At 35.6% G+C, this 27,557-nt stretch overlaps 1 protein-coding gene across 1 annotated transcript in view; it reads right to left on the reverse strand.

The window, feature by feature from the left end:
- ABCB5 (ATP binding cassette subfamily B member 5) overlaps positions 1 to 27,557 on the reverse strand; it is a 113,457-nt gene that overhangs the window by 48,017 nt on the left and 37,883 nt on the right. Inside the window, 2 exon segments of the mRNA XM_067745524.1 lie at positions 7,608 to 7,748; positions 11,627 to 11,767. Coding sequence (XP_067601625.1) covers positions 7,608 to 7,748; positions 11,627 to 11,767 — 282 coding nt within the window.

The following is a 27,557-nucleotide window of genomic DNA, read 5'->3' on the forward strand; positions in this document are numbered from 1 at the left end:
GTTGATTCCCTCTATCAGGTTGAGAGAATTTCTTTAAATTCCTAGTTTCCTGAGAGTTATCAGGAATGGATGGTGCATTTTGCCAAATGAGCTTTTTGCTTTGATTGAGATGATTGGATAGTTTTTTCTTTTATATTTTTAGTAAGGGAAATTACATTAATTTCTGAACTTTAAACCAAGCTTGCATTCCTTGGATAAACCCTACTTTGTGATGATGTATTATTCTTTTCATACATTGTTGGTTAGATTTGCTAAAATTTTGTTAACAATTTTTCCATCTGTGTTCATAAAGGATATTTGTCTATAATTTTCTTTTCTTGTAATAGCTCTAATTTTGATATCAGAGTAATGTTGTGCTCAGAATGGAATGTTCTTCCTCTTCAATTTTCTACTTCATAGAATTCACAAGTAAAGCCACCTGGGCCTTCAGTTTTCTTTATGAAAAAGGTTTTAACTTCAAATTCAATTTCTTTTTAATTGATATAAGATTATTCAAGCTATTATTTTATTCTTGAGTAGGCTTTGGTAGTTTGTGTCCTTCAAAGAATTTGTCCATTTCATTGGAGTTGTAGGATTAGTTTCCATAAGATTACTTTATTATTCTTTTAATAGCTATAGAATCTGTAGTGATATCACCACTCTCATTCTTAATATTGGTAATTTGTGTCTTCTCTCTTTTCATTTGCTCAGTCAGTCCAGAGCTTTTCAGTTTATTGATGTTCTCAAAGAAGCAGATTTGGATTTCATTGATGTTTCTTCTTTATAATTATTTTCTTCCTTTTAGTTTCTTTTTTTTTTTCTTGCGGTATGCGGGCCTCTCACTGTTGTGGCCTCTCCCGTTGCGGAGCACAGGCTCTGGACATGCAGGCTCAGCGGCCATGGCTCACGGGCCCAGCCGCTCCGCGGCATGTGGGATCTTCCCGAACCGGGACACGAACCCGTGTCCCCTGCATCAGCAGGCGGACTCTCAACCACTGCGCCACCAGGGAAGCACCCTTCTAGTTTCTTAAAGGGGAAGTTTATTCATTTGAGATCTTTCTTTTTAATATAATATAGGTGTTTAGTAGTATAAATTTCTTCCTCAGTACCACTTTAATCTTCATACCACATGTTTTGATTATGTTTGGTTTTTATTTTCATTCAGTTCAAAATACTTTTGAATTTCTCTTTTGATATCTTCTTTGATTGTGTATTATTGAGAAGTGAGTTATTTAGCTTCCAAATATTTCAAGATTTCCCAGGCCACTTTTATTCTTGATTTCTGATTTAATTCTATTTTGGTCAGGTAATATACTTTGCATTACTTGAAATTTTTAAAGTTTGTTGAGACTTGTGTTATGATCTATCTTGGTAAATGTTTCTGGTACATTTGAAAAGAATGTGTATTTTTCTGTTGATAGGTGGATTCTTGCATAAATGTCTGTTAGTTGGTTGTCAGCTTGGTTGTTGTCAAGTTAGTTGACAGTGCTATTAAAGTCATCTCTATCCCAGTTGAATTTTTATCTACCTATTCCATCAATATTTAAGAGAGGGTATTAAAATCTGTGAATATAATTGTGAATTTGTCTGTTTCTTTTTTCAGTTCTTGATAGGTGGATCCTTTTATAATTTTCAAATAACCTTCTTTATCCCGGGTAACTTTTTTGCTCTGGAATATACTTTGACTGCCACTAACATCACAGTCTACCTTCAAGTAATATAATAGTATATACCATTTAAGAAACTTGAATAGAATACTTCCATTTCCAGTCTTTTGGCTATTGTTTTTATACATTTTTACCTTTACCCCACACTATAATGCTTTTTTTCTTTAAAGTAGATTATTTAAAAAACATTATTGATACTCTTCATTCCTTTGTATAGGTAGAACATTTTTTTTTTTTTGCGGTACGCAGGCCTCTCACCGCTGCGGCCTCTCCCGCTGTGGAGCACAGGCTCCGGATGCGCAGGCTCAGCGGCCATGGCACACAGGCCCAGCTGCTCTGCGGCATGTGGTATCCTCCCAGACCGGGGCACGAACCCGTGTCTCCCGCATCAGCAGGCTGACCCTCAACCACTGCGCCACCAGGGAAGCCCCTAGATAGAACATTTTGATACTCTTCATTCCTTTGTGTAGATTCAGATTTCCACCTGGTACCATTTTCTTTTGCCTGAAGGACTTCCTTTAACATTTCTTGTAGTCTGCACTACATCTACAGGTGATGAATTGTTTTAGCCTTCTTTTACCTAAAAATTCTGCATGTTGCCTTCATTTTTGAAAGGTATTTTTCTGCAGGTAGTATTCTGAGTTTTTTTCCTTTCATTACTTTAAAGATATTGCTCTATTGTCTTATGGTTTGCATTGTTTCTAATGAGAACTCTGTGATATTTCTTGTTTTTTCCTTTATACAAATTGTGATGATTTTCTCTGGATGCTTTATAATTTTTCTCCTTATCACTGTTTTTAAGCAATTTGACTATGGTGTGCCTTGGCGTAGTGTTCCTTGTGTTTCTTGCGCTTGGAATCTATTGAGCTTCTTAGATCTGTGGGTTTTCAGTTTTCATCAAATTTGGAAAATTTTTTTCATTATTTGTTCAAATGATTTTTGGTTCCCTTTCTCCTTTGGGAACATATAAAATATAGTTATAATAATTGTTTAATGTTCCTACTATTTCTATCAAGTGTGTCATTTCTGGGTCTATTTCTATTGATTGATTTTTTTTCTTCATTTTGGGTACTATTTTCCTGCTGTTTTTCTTGCCTGGAGATTTTTGATTAGATGCCAGACATTGTAAATTTTACTCATTGGTTATTTTTGAATTCTTATACATATTATTGAACCTTGTTCTGGAACACATTTAAATTACTTGGAAACAGTTTGATACTTTTGAAATTTGCTGTTGGGTCTTGTTTGCTGGGCTCAGAGCTGAGTTTAGTCTGGGAATAATTTTCCTACGCTGAGTTAATACTTTTCTTAAGATTCAACTAAATTCCCCATGAATTTAGAGATTCCTCACTTTGGTTGGTTTAATAAGAACTATTCCTGGCCCTTTGTGAGCTCCAAGAATTTTTCCTTCTTATACTTTCCTTTGCCTTTGTCAGTTTTCTCAGTAAATGCATTAATTAGTACTCAGATGAAGAGTCAAGGGAGAACCTCTGCATATTTGTGGAACTCTCTCTCTGAGCTGCTCTCTTCCCTCTACTTCTTTGCTCTGAAGACTGCCTACTTTGGCCTCTTGGGCTCTGCCTAGGTTCCCGTTCCAGCTCTTAGGCCTATAACTTGACAGTAACCTGGGTCAATGATAAGATTCATTTCATTTGTTTCCCTTTTCTCAGGGATCACTGTCTTGTTATGCCTGATGTCCAATGTTAGAAGACTGTTTCACATACTTTTTTCTAGTTTATTAGGTGTGTCAAGCGGGAAGGTAAATCTTGTCCCTGTTAACCTATCTTGGCTGGAAGTAGAAATCTCTAATTTCATCTGGTTTCCACAGCAATTGACGTAAATGATCTATTCCTCTTTTTGTAGTACTTTTCTTAGTTGGCTTCTATGATGCCACACAATCTTAGCTTTCTTTTTATTTTCCAGCCATTCTTTAGGTGTCCTGTTCTGGCTACTGCTTTTCTACCTGAATTTAAATTTTGCAGTATCCTGGGTCTCAATCTCCTGTCCTAGTTGCTCCTCCATCTATTCTTTCTCCTTAGACTGCTTTAGTCAGGCATATCAGTCCATTTGTTTTCACCACTATCATCTCTTCTCTGCTCTGCTCTCCCTGATCCCACTTTGGCTCCCAAGTGCCATTCTCCACACAGCAGCCACATCAAGCAACTCAGTTCATGCACTCTTCTGAATAAGACCCTCTCATGCAACAGGTTTTTTAAGTAGATTAAACATTTTTTTTTAATTTGAGTATAGCTGATTTACAATGTTGTGTTAGTTTCAGGTGTATAGCAAAGTGAATCAGTTCTACATATACCTATATCTACTCTTTTTTAGATTCCTTTCCCATGTGGGTCATTAGAGTTCTTAACCTGTTTGTGTCATGGACCCCTTCAGAAAACTGATGAAGTCTATGGAATCCTTCCTAGAAGAATTTATAACAATGTACCAAATAACACATCTCAAAGAAAGCCAATTATATTGAGATATAATATTTAAAATGTTTAACAAAAAATTCAAAGCTGATATCTGATATCAGTTATGTGCTTCATTATTGGCACATTAAATAACAAGATCTAATAGTGATGAATATAAAGATATTCTGGGGAATTCCCTGGTGGATTAGGGCTCTGTGCTTCCACTTCAGGGAGGATGGGTTAGATTCCTGGTTGGGGAACTTAGATCCCGCATACTGCATGGCATGGCCAAAAAAAAAATAAAAAAAGATATTCTAAGATATCTGTAATAACTATAATGTGATATAAATATTTCTGTGATTTTCATTGGCGACATCGCAGGCCCTGGTAATACTAATGTAGTCTGTTATTTATATTCATAATTAAAGTAAATTAAATTTCTATCAAGTATAGGTAGAAAAAATAGTTGTGATTTTTTTTTGCCCATTCAGGTTAATTCCTGTGAGTCATGAACCACTGGTTAAAAACCCCCAATGACATTCTGTTACAGTAAGAATAGAATCCAAAATTGTTTTTATGTCCTACAAGGTGCTACATGATCTGGTCCCTGAGTATCTCATACACTTCTCTGCTCACCTCTCTCCTCCTTAGTCACTGTGGCTCCCAATTCCAGGCCCTTATGTTTGCTGATTCCCCTGTTCAAAATAATACCAGCTCTGTCCTGGTTACTGATTTTTTGCTTCTCAGGTCCAAATTCATCCTTTTGTCTGATAAACTTTTCTCTTTTACCACTTGGTAAGATGTCAAGCTCCGTCAGTAGAGGCTGCTGGAAAGACATTGTAGGAGGGGATTATTCTTCCTGCTCTTACCGGTAGCTTACTGGGAAAGCTCCTGCAAGATGAACTTTTTTCTCCGCTGTTTTGCCTGAACAGTTTTTTCAGAGTTGGGTGCCTGTAGAGTGCAATTTTCTTCTGTGTTTGGCCATCAAGCGCTTTCTCCAGCTCTTGGCTTACCCATTAGAAGTGTAGCCATGGGGCCCAGACAGCACAGGCTTATGTTTCAGCCAGGTCGCTGATGTCTGCACCTCTTATACACAGAACTGCACTTGACTCCTGCAGAAGGCAACCTCTCCAGCCCCTGGTTTCAGCAGTGCCCAGTAGCTTCTCCTGGCACCTAGTGGGTTTTGAAGCTCAGAACCTCCCTGTGGAAGGTCTCCCTTGGCACCTTGGAGGACAGATTTCAAGCAAGCTCCACCAGTGAGGTACCTGGGCATCTTCTCTGCTATCCAGTGAGCCAAAGCTGTGCCCTTTGCAGTAAGGCCTGTATCTCCACTTCAGTTTCGGGCAATAATGAATGCTCTTCCTTGGGTCTCTTTTCACCCCAGGGGTGGTAGTTGGTACTTTTTATTATGACCTCTGAATTCTTTAGAGTTCTCTTAATTTCCACTAGCCAATTCCTATTACTCCAATTCCCTACTGATTCATTACACTAAACTTTCTCTGTTCAAATCATTGTGTGGTTTCTGTCTTCTGACTCAACCCAGACTAATATAACCTCCCATTAACTATTCTAAAATCCTGTTTCACATTTTTCATTTCGTTATTCACTTTTAAAATTTTTTTTTTTTTTTGCGGTACTAGGGCCTCTCACTGTTGTGGCCTCTCCCGTTGCAGAGCACAGGCTCCGGACGCGCAGGCTCAGCGGCCATGGCTCACGGGCCTAACCGCTCCGCGGCATGTGGGATCTTCCCGGACCGGGGCACGAACCCGCGTCCCCTGCATCGGCAGGTGGACTCTCAACCGCTGCGCCACCAGGGAAGCCCTCGTTATTCATTTTTATAGTCCCTTCATTTCCTTGTTCACTTTTCACTGCAATACCACAGGCTGAAAGAACCCTTTACAAATATGGCCATGGAGCTGGTGCTTGGCTTGTTTCAGTTCTTGGTTGTTAATACTATCTTTCCAGGCTCTCAGCTTTGTACTCGGTATAGCTCCAGGCACTGGTAACCAAGTTTGTAGCCTCCTGTTAAGAGTAGGTCCATGACTGTAGCACAGCTCTCCACTTTGTACTTTTGCTCTATTTCTGGTTGGTAGGGATCTTGTTTTGGAGCCTGGGTATATCTAATTGGCTTTTCTCTTTTTATGTTTTATGTATCACTCCTGTGTGTATGGAGCAGAGCAGTTGTATCAGAGTGTAAATTTACCCTACCATTTTCTCCAAAGTCTGGGAAATTGCTTTTTAATTTTATGAATTTCATCTTTCTTAGGTTTTGAAAATCCACTTTATAGACCTAGTGAATTTGCAGACTTTGAGGTAGATTTTCACTTTGTTTGCAGCAATTACGGTGGTAGGTCCAACAGCTATTAATAGATGTTTTCACACAGTGTTTTTACAATATGGTACAAACCCTTTTACTGTATTCTTATACTCAGGCCTTTTGCCATATGGCAAATTATCTATGCTATTATTTACTTAATATTTTTCTTTGCATGTTTATGTAAATGATTATTATTATTATTAGTTTTTGGCTTTCAAATGCATTTTATTTATTTATTTTTTTATACTTAGGTTTTTTTTTTTACATCTTTACTAGAGTATAATTGCTTTACAATGGTGTGTTAGTTTCTGCTTTATAACAAAGTGAATCAGTTATACATATACATATGTTCCCATATCTCTTCCCTCTTGCGTCTCCCTCCCTCCCACCCTCCCTATTCCACCCCTCCAGGCGGTCACAAAGCACCAAGCTGATCTCCCTGTGCTATGCAGCTGCTTCCCACTAGCTATCTACCTTACGTTTGGTAGTGTATATTTTAAAGAAAATTAATAGATAAGAAAAAATATAGGGGCTTCCCTGGTGGCACAGTGGTTGAGAGTCCGCCTGCCGATGGGGACACGGGTTCGTGCCCCGGTCCGGGAAGATCCCACATGCCACGGAGCGGCTGGGCCCGTGAGCCATGGCCGCTGAGCCTGCGCGTCCGGAGCCTGTGCTCCGCAACGGGAGAGGCCACAACAGTGAGAGGCCTGCGTACCGCCAAAAAAAAATTATATATATGTATATATATATATATATATATGTTATATATATATATATATGTTATATATATATAAGTGTGTGTGAATGCTATGTATGACCACGTACCTAAATGGAAAGTACTGAATCTAGAATTAAAAGCAGTAGACTGGCAATGCCAGAGAAGGGCAGAGGAGGAGGTTTGGGGCAGATAATCCCAGGGCTTCAGGCTGATAATTGGCAGATGAGACCGAGAAGAGTGGGTAGGAAGATGGTGGGAATAGTTAATGGGCGGTCAACCTCAAGTATCTGTCAGACCCAAGGAGAAGAAGGGAATTCCAGTTTGGGAGGAAATAGTGGACCAAAGAGAGGAGTGGGATGATGTGGAAACTGGTGGTTAGGAAGACAGAAGCTAATATTCAGGGGCTGGATGAGAGATTTCATGGTGTCTGAAGTTAGTTAGTTAGATAGTTGGTAACATGATAGTTGGTAACAAGTTACCAACATGTTGGTAACTTGTGATAGTTGAACCATTACCTCTTTATTTTGGATGGATTCCTCAGACTTGTCAGTAAAGTCTGACTTGATGCTCTTCATAGAGCACAGAGGAATTGAGCTGATATCTTTTTCAGTAGAGTATGCCATTGAGTTCATCTGTTCATCAGCATTTTTAATATCCTAAATGAAGAATATACATGTTACCACTAGAAGAATGCCTTAAAAATTCAAAGCAACTTTATTAAGCATCCCTCTAAAATTGTACTGCTTCTGTTATTGAAAGTGGTGTATTCCTGAGCAGTTCTTGCTAACGTTTTCGGACTCGATACAGAGACAGTAAGTCCAACTCATACTAAAATGTTAGTGAGTAACAATAGCTTTTATTGTGCCTTTTCCCCCAAAGACCTGTACAATTAACTAGAGAAAACAATGTCTTAATTCAAAACAATTATTCCACTAGCAAGGACGGATCTTAGTAAAAGGAATTTGTGAGGGAGATGACTCAAATATACCCTCTCTCTGATCCCTCTTCCCAGCCTTCTGTGGAGCTTACAAATTGATAACATATAGCAAGGCAGTTAAATGTGAGGTTGGTCCTGGGCCTGAGATAGATCTCAGGAGACAATAACATTTTCCAGGCTTGCCACTGCTGCCCATTCCAATCTGACCAAAAAGCAAAATTGGTGGGTCCACCTCCAAAAGAATGAGAAATTCCGAAGCCATCAAGTTAACCTTAAAGCTGCTTAAATCATAGAATAGGATAAAGTTCTAAACCAGATTGCTCTAAGTCTAGTTTTTTTTTTTCTTGTTACTCCAAGAAATAAGACCAGTTTCAGTGAAATAAAGGAGTTACGTATTCTCTGCTTATCTGAATGTGGTGCGACTAAATTTGTGACTTCCTCGTGAAGAGATGGGAGGAGGGGAGAAGACAGAAATGAAGAGGCCAGTTGGGGTGATGGTGGCCCTGACCATGGTGGGGAGTAGAGATGGAAAGACTTAGATAATTTTGGGTGCAAGGGAGAGTATGTACACGGAAGGTTTCCCAGGGACACTGTGATTCTTTAACAAGAGTAACAACTGTTAATCAGGCATTTCAAACTAACATGAACTTTAACCAGCTATCCTAATATCTTTAATCAGATATTCCTTTATGCTATCACTTTCTTTTTTTCAGTAAATTTCTCTACCGAGAAAGAAATTTTTTATTTGGCATTTTTTCAGGAGCTATTTACTTTGTGCCAAGTTTAAAATAAAATTTTTACTTCTCATAATAAAATTTTCTAAAGAGGTGTTTTAACAGATCAAAGACAATTCCTTTTCCTGAGAAGGCTGCTAGACAAAATAAGAATGACAAGAAGTTTTGGTATGTATGTGTCTCTACCAGTTTTTATTTCACTTTTGTATGAAAACTCACTAAAGGAAGCTCACAGACTCACTATGTCTGTAAATAATTATGTACATCCTAGATAAATAATTACAGCATTGAATCTGTACCTGATTACAGCAATAACCATGGTTTGAACTTTCTTTAAAAGTTTGATTGGATAACAAACGCTAATGCTAAGAATGGTAATATAATAAAATTTATTATGCTAACAATAATTCTAGGTACTTTACATAATTGAACTCATTTACTACTCAATGTAATTAATTAATATGTTATTATTTTCCTCACTTTACAGTTTAGAAAACTGAGGCACAGAGAATTTCAACAACTTACCCACAGTCCTAAAACTATTAAATGGCAGAGTAAGGATTTCAACTTGCTGTGTCTCCAGAGCTTGTGACTGTAACCATTTTCCTATGCTGCTTTTTGGGATTGATTTTCTTAGCAGCATTAACTTTGTAATACTTATGAAAATCATGAATTGTCATAAATTAATTCATTTGGACACTATAGGCAATAGTGGCAAATAAATGCATCCAGAGTTTCAGAAATGTGGTACTGTTTATGTAGATATCACGTATGTTATGTTTACTATATATTTCCCAGAATATTAGAGCTGTTCATTGAGTATTAATATTTAAAATTGTATTATTATATCAGAATGAAAATTATTTTAGGTAATCAGAGAGTACTAATCCATTTTGAATATGGTATTTTAAATTTTTATACACTTATACCACAAACACTCCATTTTTGTTTTCCTTATGTTGTGGAACTCTTTCACCTAACACCTAAAAATGGAGTTTTAATTTAGTTATAATGAAAAATAAAGAAGTGTTGCTTCAAAGAAAGATCTGAGTGTAGTAGTTTTTTAAAATCTCAAAGTAGTGTTAATTTGACCACAGTTATTTCCTTTTATTGTTACAACTATTAGTTTGAAGATACTGAACTTAATAACTTCATAAATTATTAATTCTACTGTGGAATGAAAATCATGAAAATTCAACTGGCAAATAACATGTACATTTTATTTTTAAAGAAAAATATAGCCTAATATAAAATAAAATCGGAATCAAGCGTTTTTAAATCAATATAAGATTACATTTTCAAACTTTTAATTTTTTTTTATTATCATTGCTTTAGAGGATGTGTTTAAAAATCCTTCATTCTAGAATTGTGGAGAAAGCTGGGGTTTGAAATTCTAAGTTTGATGAGATGGAGACTCATAACTTTCTAAATTTCCTAATTTGTGAAATAATAATATTGATATCAAAAATATAATCAGAAAGTTGAAGAAGTAAAATAAACCAAAAAAGGTTGATATTAGTTGTCTGCAGAAGACCCCTTGGAAAGAAGGCTGCCTTCCAGACCAAGAGATGAAGGCAGAATGAAGAAGACAGCTAGAGCCTAATCACTATCACTTACGTTAATGCACCCTAATGGAAGAACCATGTGAAATTCAGTAGGCTGGGTCATATGCATGCAAACATGTGGATCCTCAAAAACAGGAGTTTGTCAGTGTGCCTCCAGGATTATCGTGCCTCCTCTTCATTGCCTAATATGAGCTTTCTGGTCTCCCTGTGAGAATTTGATGTATACACGGTATGGATATATGTGTGCATCCTTTCATTCAGCAGATAGATTTTGAGTGTGCCAAGCACTGGGGTAGGTGCTTCCGACACAGGAAGTCTCAGCCTTTTCATAATCTGACCTTCATTATCCAAATTTTCCATTATTCCCCCAACACTCATTACTCATGGCAGGCTGGTCTCCTTTCTGTTTAGTTACAAACCAAGTTCCTTATTACTTCCACATTACCTAGATTTCTCCTCCTTTTCCACCTCTTACCTTTATAATTTTTAAAATTTTATTTATCTATTTTTGGCTGCATTGGGTCTTCATTGCTGCGCACGGGCTTTCTCTAGTTGTGGCGAGTGGGGGCTACTCTTTGTTACGGTGCATGGGCTTCTCATTGTGGTGGCTTCTCTTGTTGTGGAGCATGGGCTCTAGGAGCACAGGCCTCAGTAATTGCAGCATGCAGGCTCAGTAGTTGTGGCGCACGGGCTTAGTTGCTCCACAGCATGTGGGATCTTCCCAGACCAGGGATTGAACCCGTGTCCCCTGCATTGGCAGGCGGATTCTTAACCACTGCGCCACCAGGGAAATCCCCCTCCTACCTTCTTGCCTTCAAGATTTCTTCATGAATACTTCCATGGGTAATCTAGTTCCCTATATCCCCATCAATCTTGCTTCTTATTTCTACAACTTGTAACATCTGTATGCATGATTCTGCATTTTGCCTCTGTAGCTAAGTTTTAAGTCTTTAAGTAGGGATTGTGTGTTATATTTCTTTGTGTTTTAACAAAAAGATCACGGAATATAGAGTTAGATTGCTCTGGATCTGCCACATACAAGATTTGAAGCCTATTTGTAGTGTGCCTGGCAAATATTAGGTACTATGTAACAATTAGTTCTTTAACTTTCATCATTGTCTAGCACAATGCTGAGGATATTAGACTCACTGAATTTCTTCACTAAGGAACTATAAATAAACCTTGGTTGCCTTGTGAAACCTAAGATTATAATTCAAGACTTCTATTTTCTAGCATGGCGTGATTTCTGAAAAGTCAAAAAAAATCTGCAAACATACATTATGTCATGTAAACATTACCTGTGACATTGCAAGTGAATAATATAGACCCTGTTTTGCCATTTCCACCACCATCCCATCTTTTATAGTCACAATCATATCTACACTTCGAATAGTGGAAAGCCGGTGAGCTACCACAATTGTAGTCCGACCTTCACTTGCCTATAAAACAATAAGCAAAGAAAATAAATATAAATTAGCAGAAATAACAAACTCTGAATATTCAAGAAAACTTCTTATAGTATTATTTGAGTATCAAAGAATCTTACCTCTGGATATAGAAGTTTGAAAACTTTGATTAGGGAGGCCAATAGAAATTAAAATAAAAAGGCAGGAAGTTAGGTTCCAAACTGGTGGATTTATAAAACCATAGTATCTTAGAACTAGAAAGGAAACTAAAGACCATTTAATCTGAGCCACCTAACAACCGCCTGGCTATTAGTAACTAAAAATAACTAAGTTTAAGTAACTTAAACTTAGTATTTCTTATTTTTTCATCTCTAAAATGGGGTACAGATTCAAGATAATATGTTTTTGACTTTTTAACAAATATTATATATCAATACATACGGAAAAGTACACATAAGTGTACAGATAATGCACTTTCACAAACCAATTACATCCAGATGCATAGTACCCCGATTACAAAACAGATCATTACCAGCACCCTGAAACCCTCTTCAAGCTCTCTTCTAATCACTGTTACCACTCACCTACACCAACGGTAACCACCCTCCTAACTTCTAACAGCTTAGATTTATTTTGTTCAGTTATTTTCTTTTATATAAATGGAATTATACAGTACATACCCTTCTATGTCCAGGCATTTTTGTTTAACATTATGTTTTTGAGATTCATCCATTTTGTTTTATATCATTGGAGATCATTCTTATTGCTGAATAGTATTGCATTGTGTGAAGATACCACAATTTATTTTCCATTCTACTGGTCATTGACATTTGGGTAGTTTCAGGGTTTTCCTATTATGAATAGATTCCTACACATATTTACTTGGTGAACATATGTCCCCAATTCTAGTAGATGTATACCTAGGAGGGGAATTATTGAGTCATATGCTCAGCTATTTTAGATTCTGCCAAACAGCTTTTCAAAGTGGTTGTCCCAGTTTATAAATGTTTTCCAACAGTGAAAGAGAGTTACGTTTACTCTATATTCTCACCAACACTTGGTATTTTCTTTGTCTGGCAGGTGAATACTATCATATTGTGGCTTTTATTTGCACTTTCCTGGTGACTGATAAAATTGAAAAACTTTTCATATCGTTAGTGGCAATTTGGATATTCTCTCCTGTGAACTGTATGTTTTTGTTTGTTTTTCTATTGGAACTATCTTTTTCTTGTCAATTTTCAGAAGTTGTTTATATATTCTATATATGAGGACTTTGTCAGATACTATGTATTACAATTATTTTTCCCCCTCTATACTGTTGTTTTCGCTCTCAATGGTGTCTTTTGATGAATAAAATTTAAAATTTTAATGAAGTCCAATTTATCAACTTTTCTCTAATAATTTATATTGTGTCATGTTTAAGAAATCTTTATCTACTCCAACGTCACATGAATGTTTTTCTATCTTTTACAATCTTTATCATTTTGCCTTTCATATTTAGATCTATAATTCATCTGGAATTGACTTTTGTGTGTGGTGTCAAGTAGGAGTCAATGGACATTTCCCTATGTAGTTAACCAATTGTCCCAGCAGAATTTTTTGGAAAAAAAAATCCTTTCTCCATTGCACTACAGAGAAGTTTTTGTTATTAAATCAGGTGACCATTATTTTGGGTCTGTTTCTGTATTCTGTATATTGTTCTACTATTCAGTTTGTCTATAGGTCTTTATATATACTAATCTAAGTCTTCTAGCTTTATTGCTACTCTACAAGATTGTCTTAACTATTCCTAAGGTAATATATTTTTTGTAAATGCTTAGCACAATAACCGATACGTTTGGCATGCTACAGGCACGCTAAAAATTTCTGGATATTCAAGGACTGACAGTTAATATTATTACAATTATTATTACTGCTATTTATTTTTATCATTCTCATATTTTATCCTTATCTATTACAGAGAAGGAAATTGGAGCTCAGAAAACTTTAGAAGCTTGCTCAAGGCTTCAGCCAGTCATGGGAAAGACTGGTATACTAGAATCTGGTATGATGTTCTCTGTTCTCTAAAAAGGGTCTCTCCATTGCAGTAGTTGATGAAGGAGATAAGTATTTCTTTCAAACTCCTCTATTCCAAATCTATAAGAGAAGGAAACTTGAAAACAATAGTTATTAAGATTAAATAACACTGTGGAAACAGATTTATGATATAATGTTATATGGAAAAAATACAGGAAAAAAAGTTGCATCATGTTATAACTAAGTTAAAAAAAAAAAACTATCCATAGAAAAAGACACCTATATAGTAATGTAGCAAAATACTAAGAGTGCCTATATTTAACTATTGGGCCTATGTGTTGTATTCTTCTTGTTTCAATTTTCTCAATTTTATTTAATGTATATGTATTTCATTTTTGTTTAAAAGAAAGCTAAAACAATTTGGAAAAATATATTCCATTTTTAATAGCTTTTGTTTTTATGAGTAATATCTATATGCTCATGAGCAAAAAGTAGGTGCTATTATGAAAAACTGAAAATACACTGTTTTGATTAAAGGCCTTTTTAACTATTATATTTACAGCACCTTATTTAAAATAAAAAAAGGATGAAAGTTATATTCTGATATATTTGGCTAATATTAAGGTGATCATCTAAAGTATCATCAAAAGAAGGACATTCTTGAGTGGGACAAAAGGGGCAAACTGGAAATTTTTCAGGACAACTGGGAGACGTAATTATAACTTAAAATCATTTGAATTTATGGTCTAGGGTCAGGAAAGTTAAAGAGAAATCATATATACCACTCAGGTTCCAAATAGCAGTAGAGAAATGCTTACTACGTATATCGAATATTCTACCTGGGCATTAATTTTAAAAAATACCCAGGGAAATAGGACTGGGAATGAAGACACTATAACTTATCAAACCTAGGTTTCTGCATTAAGCAAATATTGTTACTAAGTTTGGCTCTTGAAACAGACTTATCTGTAAATATCATATATATGTATGCACACATATATTTATGTCAGGAATACATGCACATATATAAACATATTCAATATATGTATAGACATATACATACTTGATGTGTATGCATGCGCATTTTGCATGCACATTTTGTACTCAAGCCAACCAACATGCATGTGCATTTTGTACTCAGCCAACCAACAACCAAGAATGTTATAATTTGGGTTAGTAATGAGGAATGATGCCTAAAGTTCATAGGAGGGGCTAGGTCACTGTATCACAGTCATCTAAAGTTCCTCCTAGTTGTGGTGGCAGTAAAGAGATCACTGGCAGAACCAGCTTCATGGGTGTGTGAACTATGCAGTTGCTCAGGGCCCCATGCTTAGAAGGGTCCCACTCTTGGTTTAATGCTCTGCTGTTGCCATCTTGTAATTCTTAATAATTTTTGAGCAGGAGGGCCCATATTTTCATTTTCACTAGGGCCCTACAATCATGTAGCTGGCCCTGATCATTGTTAAAGGTAAAAAGGTTTCCATGTGGGTGTACCTAGCTGGTTTGTCTCAAGCATAGATATTAAGAGAGCTCTTTAAACAGGTAGATAAAAAGAAAAAAAAAGAAAATTTAACATCTATCCAAGGTAGGATTCCTTTTTGTCACGACCTCAATAACATTCTAATAATCAGACTGTAATTATTATTCAAAGCATCTAAATTTGTATTACAGTTAACCTACATCTCCTGTCACATAGAGTAGATAGAATAGATAGTTACTTCTGCCCTCAGCAGCCCTACCTGTGTTTCAGACCTCTTTTTTAAAAATACAAGATAATGAGACAATATGACTGGCACCAAATTCCCCTTGATTTTTTTAGTCTGAAAGCAGATCATCACACTGCATGAATAGCTAAGCAAACAACAGACTAGGAATGGAGTCCACTGTTTCAAGTAAAACTCACAATACAGTAACTCTGACATATATAATGATGGACATAACTGTTATTGTATTACATGCTAATTAAGTACAAATGGTAAGCAATCTCATATATAGACCATAAAGAGTACCATGTTTATAGAGGAAATCTTAATTTTCAATAATTTTTTGATCACTTCTGTTCTCTGGAGTCACAGTTTCTAGGTTTGAGTCTTGTTTCTGCCATTTTTGGGGGTCTGCAATCTTAGACTAGTTGCTTAACTTCCCTGAGTCTTAGTTTCCTCATTTGTTAAACGGGGAAAATTATGCTACCTATATTTTAGGGTTATTGCACAGATTAATATCCTTGGCACCATGCCTCAAACATGGAAAGTTTGCAGTAAATAATAGCTTTCATACTATTAACTGTCTTCAGGCTGCAGACCCTTGACTATTTACTGAGAGCAAGCCCAAAGATAAGTCAAGGTCTTTAACTTTGAGAGAGCTAATAAGGGGGGCAGAAAAATAATTACAACGTAAAGTAATAAATCTGTAATTGAAGTTATATAAAAATACCACAGGAGAGCAGAAGTGATTAACTGTCTAGTTGAATGAAGATTGTCAAATAGATGATTTTGAGTAGGGTCTTAATGAAAGAATAGAAGTTTGCCAGGGAGAAAAAGATGAGGGGTAATTATGATAGAGGCTATAGCAAATCAGGCAGTTGGGCTTAAAAGGGCATGCATTCAACAGGTGAATGGATAGGTGCACATATACAATGGAATATTACTCAGCCATAAAAAAGAATGAAATAATGCTATTTGCAGCAACATGGATGGATCTAAAGATTATCAAACTACGTGAAATAAGCCAGACAGAGAAAGATAAATATCATATGATATCACTTACATGTGGAATCTAAAAACTGATACAAATGAACTTATTTACAAAACAGAAACAGACTCACAGAAATAGAAAACAAACTTATGGTTACCAAAGGGTAAAGGGGGGGGAAGGGATAAATTAGGAGTTTGGGATTAGCAGATACAAACTATTATATATAAAATAGATAAACAACCAGATCCTACTGTATAGCACAGGAAACAATATTCAACATCTTGTAATAAACTATAATGGAAAAGAATCTGAAAAAGAAAAAAAAAAATATATATATATACACACACACACACACACACACACATACATATATCTGAATCACTTTGCTGTACACCAGAAACTAACACAACATTGTAAACTAACTATACTTCAATTAAAAAAAAGGGCATGGATTTGTGAAGAATATTGAGGTTCACATGTAGCAGAGTTGTTTGAAGAATGGAAGGTCATGGAGCTAGGAATAGAATTTAGGGCTAGTTAACGTAAAGCAATTTTAAAGAGTGTTTCTTCTGTACGGAACAGAATTTACGGGAAGTTTCTGAACAGGGGAAAGGTGTATATAAATGAAATTTGTTCTTTACAAATTATCCATCACTCTGTATTTACATATGGTTTCAGGACTTTTAAGGTCTTTCTAAACCCTTAGATTCTATTTTTTCCATACAAGTTATTTTATCATGTTTTTGAGATTTGAGTGGTTACAAAATAATCAAGGTAAAAATGTTGATGCTGTGGTAAATAGCTACAGACATAATAGTTTGAACTGTCTTTATTGCTTTTTTTCTCTTTTTACTCCTTAAGACAACTTAATTTATATATATATATATGATTAATTATTAACTACTGATGGCAAAAATAATTATTACTTTTGAAAATATCTTACATTTTAAAGAATGTTAGACTTTAAAAGGTTCTATAACTAACAGTTCTCTGTTTGGTTTTGCTCACACTGTCCCATGAGCTGATTTGGAAAGTATGCTTATTTTCCTCTAAGAGATAGAGAAACTGAGGCTCAGGAAGTTATGTAATGGATGTCAGTCCACATAGCAGGCAGTTGGTAATGCTGAAACGCACACTCAGGTCGTTTGAATGCTTTAAGTCCACAAACCCCGCTGCATCTCTGTGAGATGTCTTCCTGTTAATGTGACTAAAGCCCTTTGCATTGACTGCTTCTTATACCCTACAAGTTTTCTTTTCCTGTACCTTACACCAGCACTAAGTGTAGGCTTTTCATTCGGCCTACTCTTTTTGTACACTTCTGTAAACAGTTTTACACATGAACAAAGTAGAACTATTTAAACTCCTTGTGTTGAAATGCAGGTAATGATGAAAATTACTGATCCTTAATAGTGATCTTACAATACTGAGCATGCATACCAAAGAGCTATTTTCAATTCTATAATATATACTTCATTTAAATAATATTTATAAACTCTACTCTCTAATAGTTTATACTGTATGGTTTTAAAAATGGGTGATTTCTGAATTTTGTGAAATATAAGAAGTAAATATATTGGGAAAGGAGAATACCAAGGCAGTGCCTCAAAAAATGAACAGTCAACTGTATAAAATAAAAGACAGAATTTTCCTTTGAACCAAGATAGAGTATCATGGATAAGATTTATTCTCCCACCTGAAACCAACAAAACAACTGGAAAAATGGTTTTCAAAACACTGAATATTTATTAGGCAATGAAGCACAGTGACCCCTTGAAACACAGAAGGTGAGTACTACAATTGCCCCAGTTTATTTCCTTGAAAGAATTTTCAGGGTGCAGTGTGTGGAGGAGGAATGCAAGTGGAGTTGGTTGACTTGCTGAGTTAAGGAGGTGGGGTTAAGGGTCTGGGAAGACCAAGACTGCAAGAGTTCACAGAGAACAGTGCTAGAGAGGAAAAAAATGCAGAGAGAACTTGGGAAATCTTTAGAGGATCCCTCTCATGTATTCAATGGAGAACTGACTGTAGAAGAATGTGGAAACTACTCAAGGCTAGAGAAGGAGGCACCTGAAAGGATTAGAGGGTATCATACCTGTTCCAACCAGCATGACTGCGAAACTTTATAATTCACGGGGGCATTGGGTAGAGTACTCAAAAGAGTCCTGCCTCCATAGTGGAGAATACTTTGCTTTAGACTAAAAATAGCTCTGGTCTAGCCTAACAAAAATTAAAAGTAAAGAAAAAATGTCAACTTGTTTCTAAGTAAAAGCTGCATCTCTCAGCAAAAGTCAAGAATATTTCTAAGAATATAAAAATAACCAGAATCCTACAAGGTAAAATTCACAATTTTTTTTTTTTTTTTTTTTTTTGCGGTACGCGGGCCTCTCACTGTTGTGGTCTCTCCCGTTGTGGAGCACAGGCTCCGGACGCGCAGGCTCAGCGGCCATGGCTCACGGGCCCAGCCGCCCCACGGCATGTGGGATCCTCCCGGACTGGGGCACGAACCCGTGTCCCCTCCATCGGCAGGCGGACTCTAAACCACTGTGCCACCAGGGAAGCCCAATTCGCAATTTTTGACACCCAATAAAAAATGGCCAGGCATGCAAAAAAGCTAGAAAATACAACTAATAACAAGGAGAAAAATCAATTAATGGAGCCTGCTCCAGAACTAACACAGATGTAAAATTTAGCAGACAAGGACATTAAAGAAATAAATAGCACTGGAAATGGTAAATACATGGGAAATTATATAATTTTTTCCTTATTATTTAAATCTCTTTAAAAATAAATGATTTAAGTAAAAAAAAAAAAGAAAACAACAACAGTGAAAACAATGTAGCATTGGGTTTATAATACATGTATAACTTTATAACACATGTATATTACTATTAGATAATTAGATAATTATAATAATAATAGTTTGAAGGCCAGAAATGGAGGAATGGAAGTATACTAATGTAAGTCCTTTTTACTGTATGAGAGGTGATGTAATATCATTTGAAGGTAGATGGTGATAAGTTAAAGGTATATACTATAAACCCTAAACCCATCACTGAAATAACAAAGAGTTATAGCTAATAAACTTACAAAAGAGACGAAAAGGAATCATAAAAAGTACTCAGGTAATCCAAGTGAAGGGAGAACATGAGGAAAACAGGAGCAACGGCAGAAAAATAGCAAAGATGATCTATTTAAATTAATTCATATCAATAATCACATTAAATGTAAATGGTCTAAATACTCCAATTAAGTCAAGGATTGTCAGACTGAATACAAAGCCAAGAACCAACTGTATGCCACCTACAAGAAACACATTTTTTAAATAAAGACACAAATAGGTCTACATTAAAAGGATGGAAAAAGACATACCATCATAACTCTAAGTAAAAGAGAGCTGGGGTGGGCTATATGAGTATCAGAAAAAGAAGACTCAGGAGCAAAGGACATAACCAGAGTAGAGAAGTTTACTTCATAATGATAGAGGGATCAATTTATCAAGAGGACCTGACAATCCTGAATGTTTATGCCCATCATAACAGAGATCCAAAATACATGACACCAAAATGGATACAACTGCAAGGACAAATCCAATCTACAATAATAGTTGGAGAATTCAATACCCCTCTCTCAATAATTTATAGAACAAGTACACAGAGAATCTATAAGGATAAGGAAGACTTGAATAACACTATTAACTGACTTCACATAATTGATATTCATAGAACACTTCGCCCAACAACAGCAAATGCACATCATTTCCAAGTCTACATAGAATATTTACCAAGATAGACCATATTCTGTGTCATAAAGCAAGTCTTAATAAATTTTTAAAAATTCAAGTCATACAAAGTATGTTCTCTGACCACAAAATTGTTAAATTAGAATTCAATATAGAAACATCTCTGGAAAATCCCAAAATGCTTGGAAACCAAATAACACTTCTCAAGTAAATTACCTCAGATTCAACCTAAGAAAACAAAGAGGGAAGAGCAAGTTAAATTTAAAGTAAGCAGAACAAAGGAAATAATAAAGATCCAAGCAGAAATCAATTATATATAAAGAAGGAAAATAAGCCATAGAGACATCAGTATAACAGAGAGTCCAAAGATAGACCCATACATATGTGGACAAACTGATTTTCTACAAATGTGTAAAGGCAGTTCCGTGCAGAAAAACAGTCCTTTCAACAAATATTGCTGGAACAACTGCAATGTGCAAACAAAATAAAACAAAACAACAACAAAACAAACTTCTCACCATACAAAACACCATGAACAGAAATTAACACAAAATTTATCATAAACCTAAATGTAAAACTAAAACTATAATACTGCTAGAAGAAAACATAGGGGAAAATATTTGTGATTTTGGATTTGGCAAAGATTTCTCAAGCAGAACACTAAAAGCTTGATTTACAAAAGAAAAAAATGATAAATTGAACTTCTTCAAAATCAAAGTCTTCTGTTCTTTGGAAGATCCTTGTAAGAGGATGGAAAGACAAGTCCCAGATGAGAAGAAATATTTTCCAATCAGTTATCTGATAAAATCCTTATATCCAGAATGTAAAGAATATATAAAGAACTCTCAAAACTCAAAGACAAGAAAACAAAAGACCACTCAAAAAATGGTATGAGGATAACATGTGAACAGACACTTTAACAAAGAAGAGATATGGATGGTCAATAAGCACATAAAAATGCTCAACATCATTAGTCATCGGGATAACTCAGATTAAAAGAAAAATAAGACACCACTACATATTTCTAAAATCAAAATTTCTGGATATATCAAGTATTGACAAGTATGTGGAGTAGCTGGAATTCTCATATATTATAGGAACGTAAAAGGAAAATAGTTTTGCACTTAATTAAAAAGTTAAACATACTCCTATCATAAGATTCACCCATTCAAATCCTAGGTATTTACCCAAGAGAAATAAAAGCTCATGTCCACAGAAAGACTTACACGTGAATGTTCAGAGCAGCCTTACCTATAATATTTAAAACCTGCAAACAAACCAAATAACTCAAGTGGGCATCAATACCAATAGCTCAAACTGTGGTATATCCATATAATGGAATACCATTCATCAACAAAAAAGGAAGGAACTACTAATACATTCCACAACATGCACGAGTCTCAAAACAATTATGCTTAGTGAAAGGAGCCAGACAGAACAGGATACATACTGTCCGATTTCATTTACATAAAGCTCTAGAAAATACACACTAGTCTATAGTGGCAGTAAACAAATCAGTGGCTGTTAAGAGTCAGGGAAGAAGCATTGGGAAGGTTGGGATGCAGTGATTACAAAAAGCATGTAAAAATTTTTGGGAGTGATTGGTTGACAAGCTTGACTGTGGTGATGGCTTCACAGGTATACATATATGCCCAAACTTTTCCAATTGTATACTTTAGTATGTGCAGTTTATTGTAAGTCAATTAAACCTCAAAAAAGCTGTTAAGAAAAAGAAAGTCAAACAAAAGAAACATCAGTACACAGCAACCCAGCTGGCCATGCTTGAAGTTCTGCAAGAATCCCCAATGAGACTGAGACATTTTAATGAATGTTATGTAAATATAATGAAAAAGCGGATTGAGGAGCAATTAACTGCATTGTAGGTAGGAAGATTTCTTTTTCTTAACTTCAGCAAGGTCTGATAATGGACATATGTGAGTTTCTATAGATGATATTTATGTGTAACATACTCTGCGGTAGAAGAGAGGTCTAAGTACTGCAATGCTTAGTGCTTCCTTTATTTTTCATATTGCCAAACACAGACATTTTATTAAACTGATGAGTGGATAATACTTGGGGAATGATTTTTTATTTGCTTTTTGTTTTCCTCAGTCTCTTATTTACTTTTATGTGGTAATTCTAAGCCTTGCTTATATAAAAACATTCTTATGAATGGTATGAAAAATTAGTAAAAAATGTAGTTAGCTTTTTCATTTTAGTTTTTTTAAATAAAATTTTTATTTTAGAATAATTTTAGACTTATAAAAAATTTGCAAAGGTAGTACAATATCCATGTACCCTGCACATAGTATACTCCAGGGTCAACATCTGAGATTTCTATAGTGCTTTTGTCACAACTAACAAAATAATATAAAACTAATTATTAACTAGACTCCAAACTTTATTCAGGTATCCTTAATTTTTATCTATTATCCTTTTTCTGTTCCAGAATCCTCTCCAGAATACCACATTGCATTTAGTCATTATGTCTCCTTAGGCTCCTCTTGGCTGGGACAATTTTTCAGATAGCTCTTATTTTTGAGGTACTAGACAGTTTTGAGGAATACCTGTCACATACCTGATAGAAGGTCCCTCAGTTTGGGTTTGTCTGATGTGCCTAGTTTTTAGGGGTAAGACATTCAGCCTATACTGATTCCCTTTCTCTCATTCAAACTTGAAGTTTGAATTCTATTTTGGGTCTTGGAGACCCTAGGACTTAATTACAGTGCCTTAAAAGATAATGTTAAGAACACTGTTGTTGAGTGTGAATGCATTAGAAGAACTATCACTGCAAAAGTGAAAACACCCAGATACCCAGGCTCCCGGCCCATATCTCTCCCATTGATTCAATTACATTTCCTTGAGGTTACAAATATTATTTCCTAAAAGCAAACAGAGCTCAAACCTTATTGATGAAACTATGTTACCAATTAGCTCAATGGTTTTCACAGTACTAGCAAACATTTCTTAAAACAAATTAATGCATATGAAGTTTAATTTAAAACTATAAAAGGGCACATATAACACATCATACTCAAAGGAGAATGTGGGGAGAGAGAATGCTGTAAAATGAAACAATTAGGAGACTGCAACTAGAAAAGGTCAAGAATGGTGTGCAGCCTCTTGTGACAGAATCAGAATCACAAGGTTTCCTGGTGCAGGTTTGTACTATTCCAGCCCTTCTCGTCTTCAAAGAGGGGCTCACAGGCATTTTTATACACATATATTCTCATATTTCTTCACTTATTAGGCATTACACATGGTGCAGGTTTACTTATTTTGCGAAAGTTCATACTGTTGTCTGACACCTGAAAACAGACAATAAGTGATGACCATTTCTACATTTGTGCCTTAGTGTGCATTGATGTTCCCCAGATGGGAACGGCCTGAGCTTACCCATTTGTATCATCTTTATGCTGCCAGGCTCCTGGCCTAAACTACAAACATTTGAATAAAGTCTATGTTATGTTACAAGTTAATTTGTTATATCATGAATTAGTGTCTGAGTATATGAAATAAATTACAGAAATACCTAGCACTTTAAAAGGGAAAAACTGCTCCAAAGGCCTATCAAATGAGCCTACAAGTACCATACACACTTAAGGTACTATAAAGTATACTACAAGAATACAACTTCACTACATCATATGTGTGACCTAAAACTTGATATAATAGCCATAGGGGAGAAAACAATTTCCAAACTAATCATTTCAGACTTAAAACAGAGAAGAGATTTTGGAAGCCAAGGCCTCTTAGAAAACTGATCAAAGAAATTAGAGCATATGCTTTGTCTTTTAGCAAGAATTACTGTAAAGATAAGGAAGGTAGTGCAATCCATTCCACTGTTTTCCTCAGATGCCTAGGTGTGATAGATTTTCAATATGTCTTTGTTGCTATTATTTCTTCTAGAAAGTACCAATTTGAAAGGATTTCCTAGCATCTCCTCTCCTCCTTCACAGTTTATACAAAGCTAAAAGCCACACAATTAGTTATATGACCAAAGAAAGGTCAACAGGAAGATCTGTACTTGACACTGCTGGCATTTTCAGATTACTTCACAATTCCATGCACAACCATAAATCATCAGGTAATTAGCTTGGATTTTGAAATAGAGGGTGCTTTAAAACATTCCTCCCAGAATTGCTAGGGCAGAGATAAGGGCCTGAGGAGACCAGCTAGCTTCTCACCATTGGTGGCCATGGGCCTTGAATAAGTGTGGGCAACAGGAAAAGAAAGGAGAACAATGCAAAGCTGTGAGCATTTGAGAGGGCCTGCATTTGACTGCTGGGTCAGTTAACAGGAGTAATATACTCTCTGGAGAAGGCTGGAAACACAGAGTTCTAGTGTCTCACAGAAAGCATAAGGTGGGAAACCTATGGGACCACAAGTTCCCACTGACTGCCTCCTAGAAAATTGCCTCAGGTGGACTTGGGGCCCACTGATAACATTTGCTCCATGATGCAGTCCTATGGTCTTCAAACTCTTTTTTTTTAAGATGAAAAATCCTTTCATCAAATGAAAGCACATGTGGAAACTGGATATATGTAAATAAACCATACAGGTTAATGAGTAACTCCTCTATATGAATTGTTGATGGCGGGGGTGGGGGGAGGTGCAGCCCTACCTGCTCATCTACCTCACCTCCCCACCTTCTTTCATACCTCAAGAGGCTCCTGGAAAACCGTAGTACCCAATACTTCAAAAATACAGTCTGACAAATCTCTCACTACTCTTTAACAAATTTCCACATCTTTTAGCTACCAAATTTTAACTGATCATCTACTACAAGAAAGTCTCTATGGTAGTTATATGGGGAATACAGGGTTTTTGGTGTCTTAACTACATCATTATGATGTTGAAAGCCAATTGGCCTGGCATTCTTCTGGGTCAATATTGGTACCGTAGCTGAACAATATGGAATTACTGTCACATCACTATGCCTGTCTGAGAATGCTTTCTCTTTTGTAAAACATGGTGACAAAAAGAAAAATTTCAGGCACTTAGAAGCTATATTTAATAAGGGACTCACTTCTTCACCAATCTCTTCCTTTCAACTTGCATGTGAATATGTATGCATGCTTAGGTTAAGACCCTTTAGAAAAGAAAACACATTCAAAATCTAAACTCTTTGCTGAGTTGAAGCCATGTGTACTACCTAATTAGGAACTTGGAATAGTACACTATAGTACAATGTTTTCTTTTTATAGCCTGGAATCTCTTCATTCTCACTTCTAAAAAACTTAACAAACAACTGAAGATAATAAAATTATTTATAGTCACTTAATACCATTTTCCTTCTCTTAAATTTATTAAAAAGCTACTATTTGTGAAGAAGTTTACAACAAAAAGCAAATGATGAAGTAAACAGTGAATAAAAAAACACTACAATAATTAGCTCATCTTTCTTCTAGGAGGCAATACTGTCTTACCTAGCTCAGAGTGCTGACCAATAAACAATACATTAAAGATGTCTTATTTGGTAAGAGTTAGGATAATCAATATTTTATATAGGAGTTTTCCTTATTTTTGGGGGAGGACAAAGCTTAGGAATAATTTAAATTCACAGAAATCACTAAGATAAGTATCCGTATCATGGGAAAATACCTTGCTGTATATTTTTAAGTTTTTTTCCTATGTTTTTTAAAGACTTTGAAATGTCCTGCTAAGTAATAATGATTTAAATTCATTTGTGGAAGAAAAATTTACTAGCTATATATACAATAGGGTCAAAATAAGCAGCTTAAGGGGACAAAAACAAGTCTATTACAGTCCTACATAGCAGCTTCAATTTGGGGTACAGTTTGAGTTTCTTTTCTAAGAAGGCAGTGTGGTTTTGTATAGAAAATAGTTGTTCTTTTTTTAATGCTGGTAAAGTACAGATAACATGAAATTTACCATTCTAACCATTAAAACTATTTTTTATTGACATATACCTGACCTACAATATTGTATTAGTTTCAGTTGTACAACATAGTGATTCAATATTTTTATAGATTATACTCCATATAAAGCTATTATAAAATATTGGCTATATTTGCTGTGCTGTCATTCTAACCATTTTTAAGGGTAGGGTCCTCCTGGATCTGAGAGGTCAATTCCTTCTGTGTCACTATCCTTTTATGCTCAGGCTTAGATCATTCTTTTTTTGTGTGGTAAAATAACATAACATAAAATTTTAAAGTAATTTTAACATTTTTAAGTGTACTTTAGTGGTTTCATGTATATTCACATTGTTGTGTAACCATCACCACTCTCAATCTCCAGAACTTTTTCTTCATCCTATACTGAAACTCTGTACCCTTTAAACCATAACTGCTGATTTTCCCTTCCCTTAGCCCCTGGTAACCTCTATTCTACTTTCTGTGTATGAATTTTACTATTCTAGGTATCTCATATAAGTGTAATCATACAATATTTGTCTTTTTGTGTCTGTCTTATTTCAGTTAGCATATGTCTTCTAGGGTCATCCATGTTGTAGCATGCGTCAGAACTTCCTTCTGTTTTAAGACTGAGTACTATTCCATTGTATGTACATACCACATTTTGTTCATCCGTTCATCTGTCAATGGACATGCGTTGTTTCTACCTTTCAGCTATTGTGAATGATGCTACTGTGAACCTTGGTATACACACATATCTGTTTGAGTCTGTCCTTTCAGTTTTTTTGATTACATGTCCAGAAGTGGAGTTGCTGGATCATATAAGTAAGTCTATAAGAGGCTAGTTTAAGAGCGATCTGGTTTCAAATTTAGCTTCAAACCCTAGCAGGTGTATAATCTTGAGGCAATATACCATGGTGGTTATATGAATGAGCTACAGGGCTGACTGTCTGGGTCTAGGTTCTGACTTCATTGCTTCCTATCTACTACTCAATCTCCGTGCTTCAGTTTGCACATCTGTAAAATAGGAGAATACATGTACGAATCGCATTGGGTTCTTATAAGGATTAGTTATTATTGTTCATTTGTTCCTTTATTACACCTAAAATAACGACTTATGAATGGCTTCAGGGGGTCTGTGAACCCCTCAATATTATATATACATCTTTCTGTACAAGTGCACTTTTAGATTTTTCGGAAGAGTTACAGTGGTTTATTTTTCCCTTTCTTAGTCAGATTCTCAATGGGACCCTGATCTATCAAAGGGGGAGAAGTGCTATCCTAAAAGAAGTTAGTGGCCTATAATTTAACACCAAGTCTTATAAATGTGAGCTTGATTAAGCAAGCTTGTAAAATGTCCCATGATGCTTTGGGATGAGGTATTCTCTGTGTTGCCTTTGTTCTCCTGGCTAAATTCCAGCCAAGGAAATCCCCTTGCAGCAATCCCTTGTCTGTTCCCAACTATTATAGTATTGCTACAAATGGTAAAAAAGAAAAA

This window comes from Pseudorca crassidens, chromosome 8 (genome assembly GCF_039906515.1).
Source record: "Pseudorca crassidens isolate mPseCra1 chromosome 8, mPseCra1.hap1, whole genome shotgun sequence".
In the NCBI taxonomy this organism is placed as follows: Eukaryota; Metazoa; Chordata; class Mammalia; order Artiodactyla; family Delphinidae; genus Pseudorca; species Pseudorca crassidens.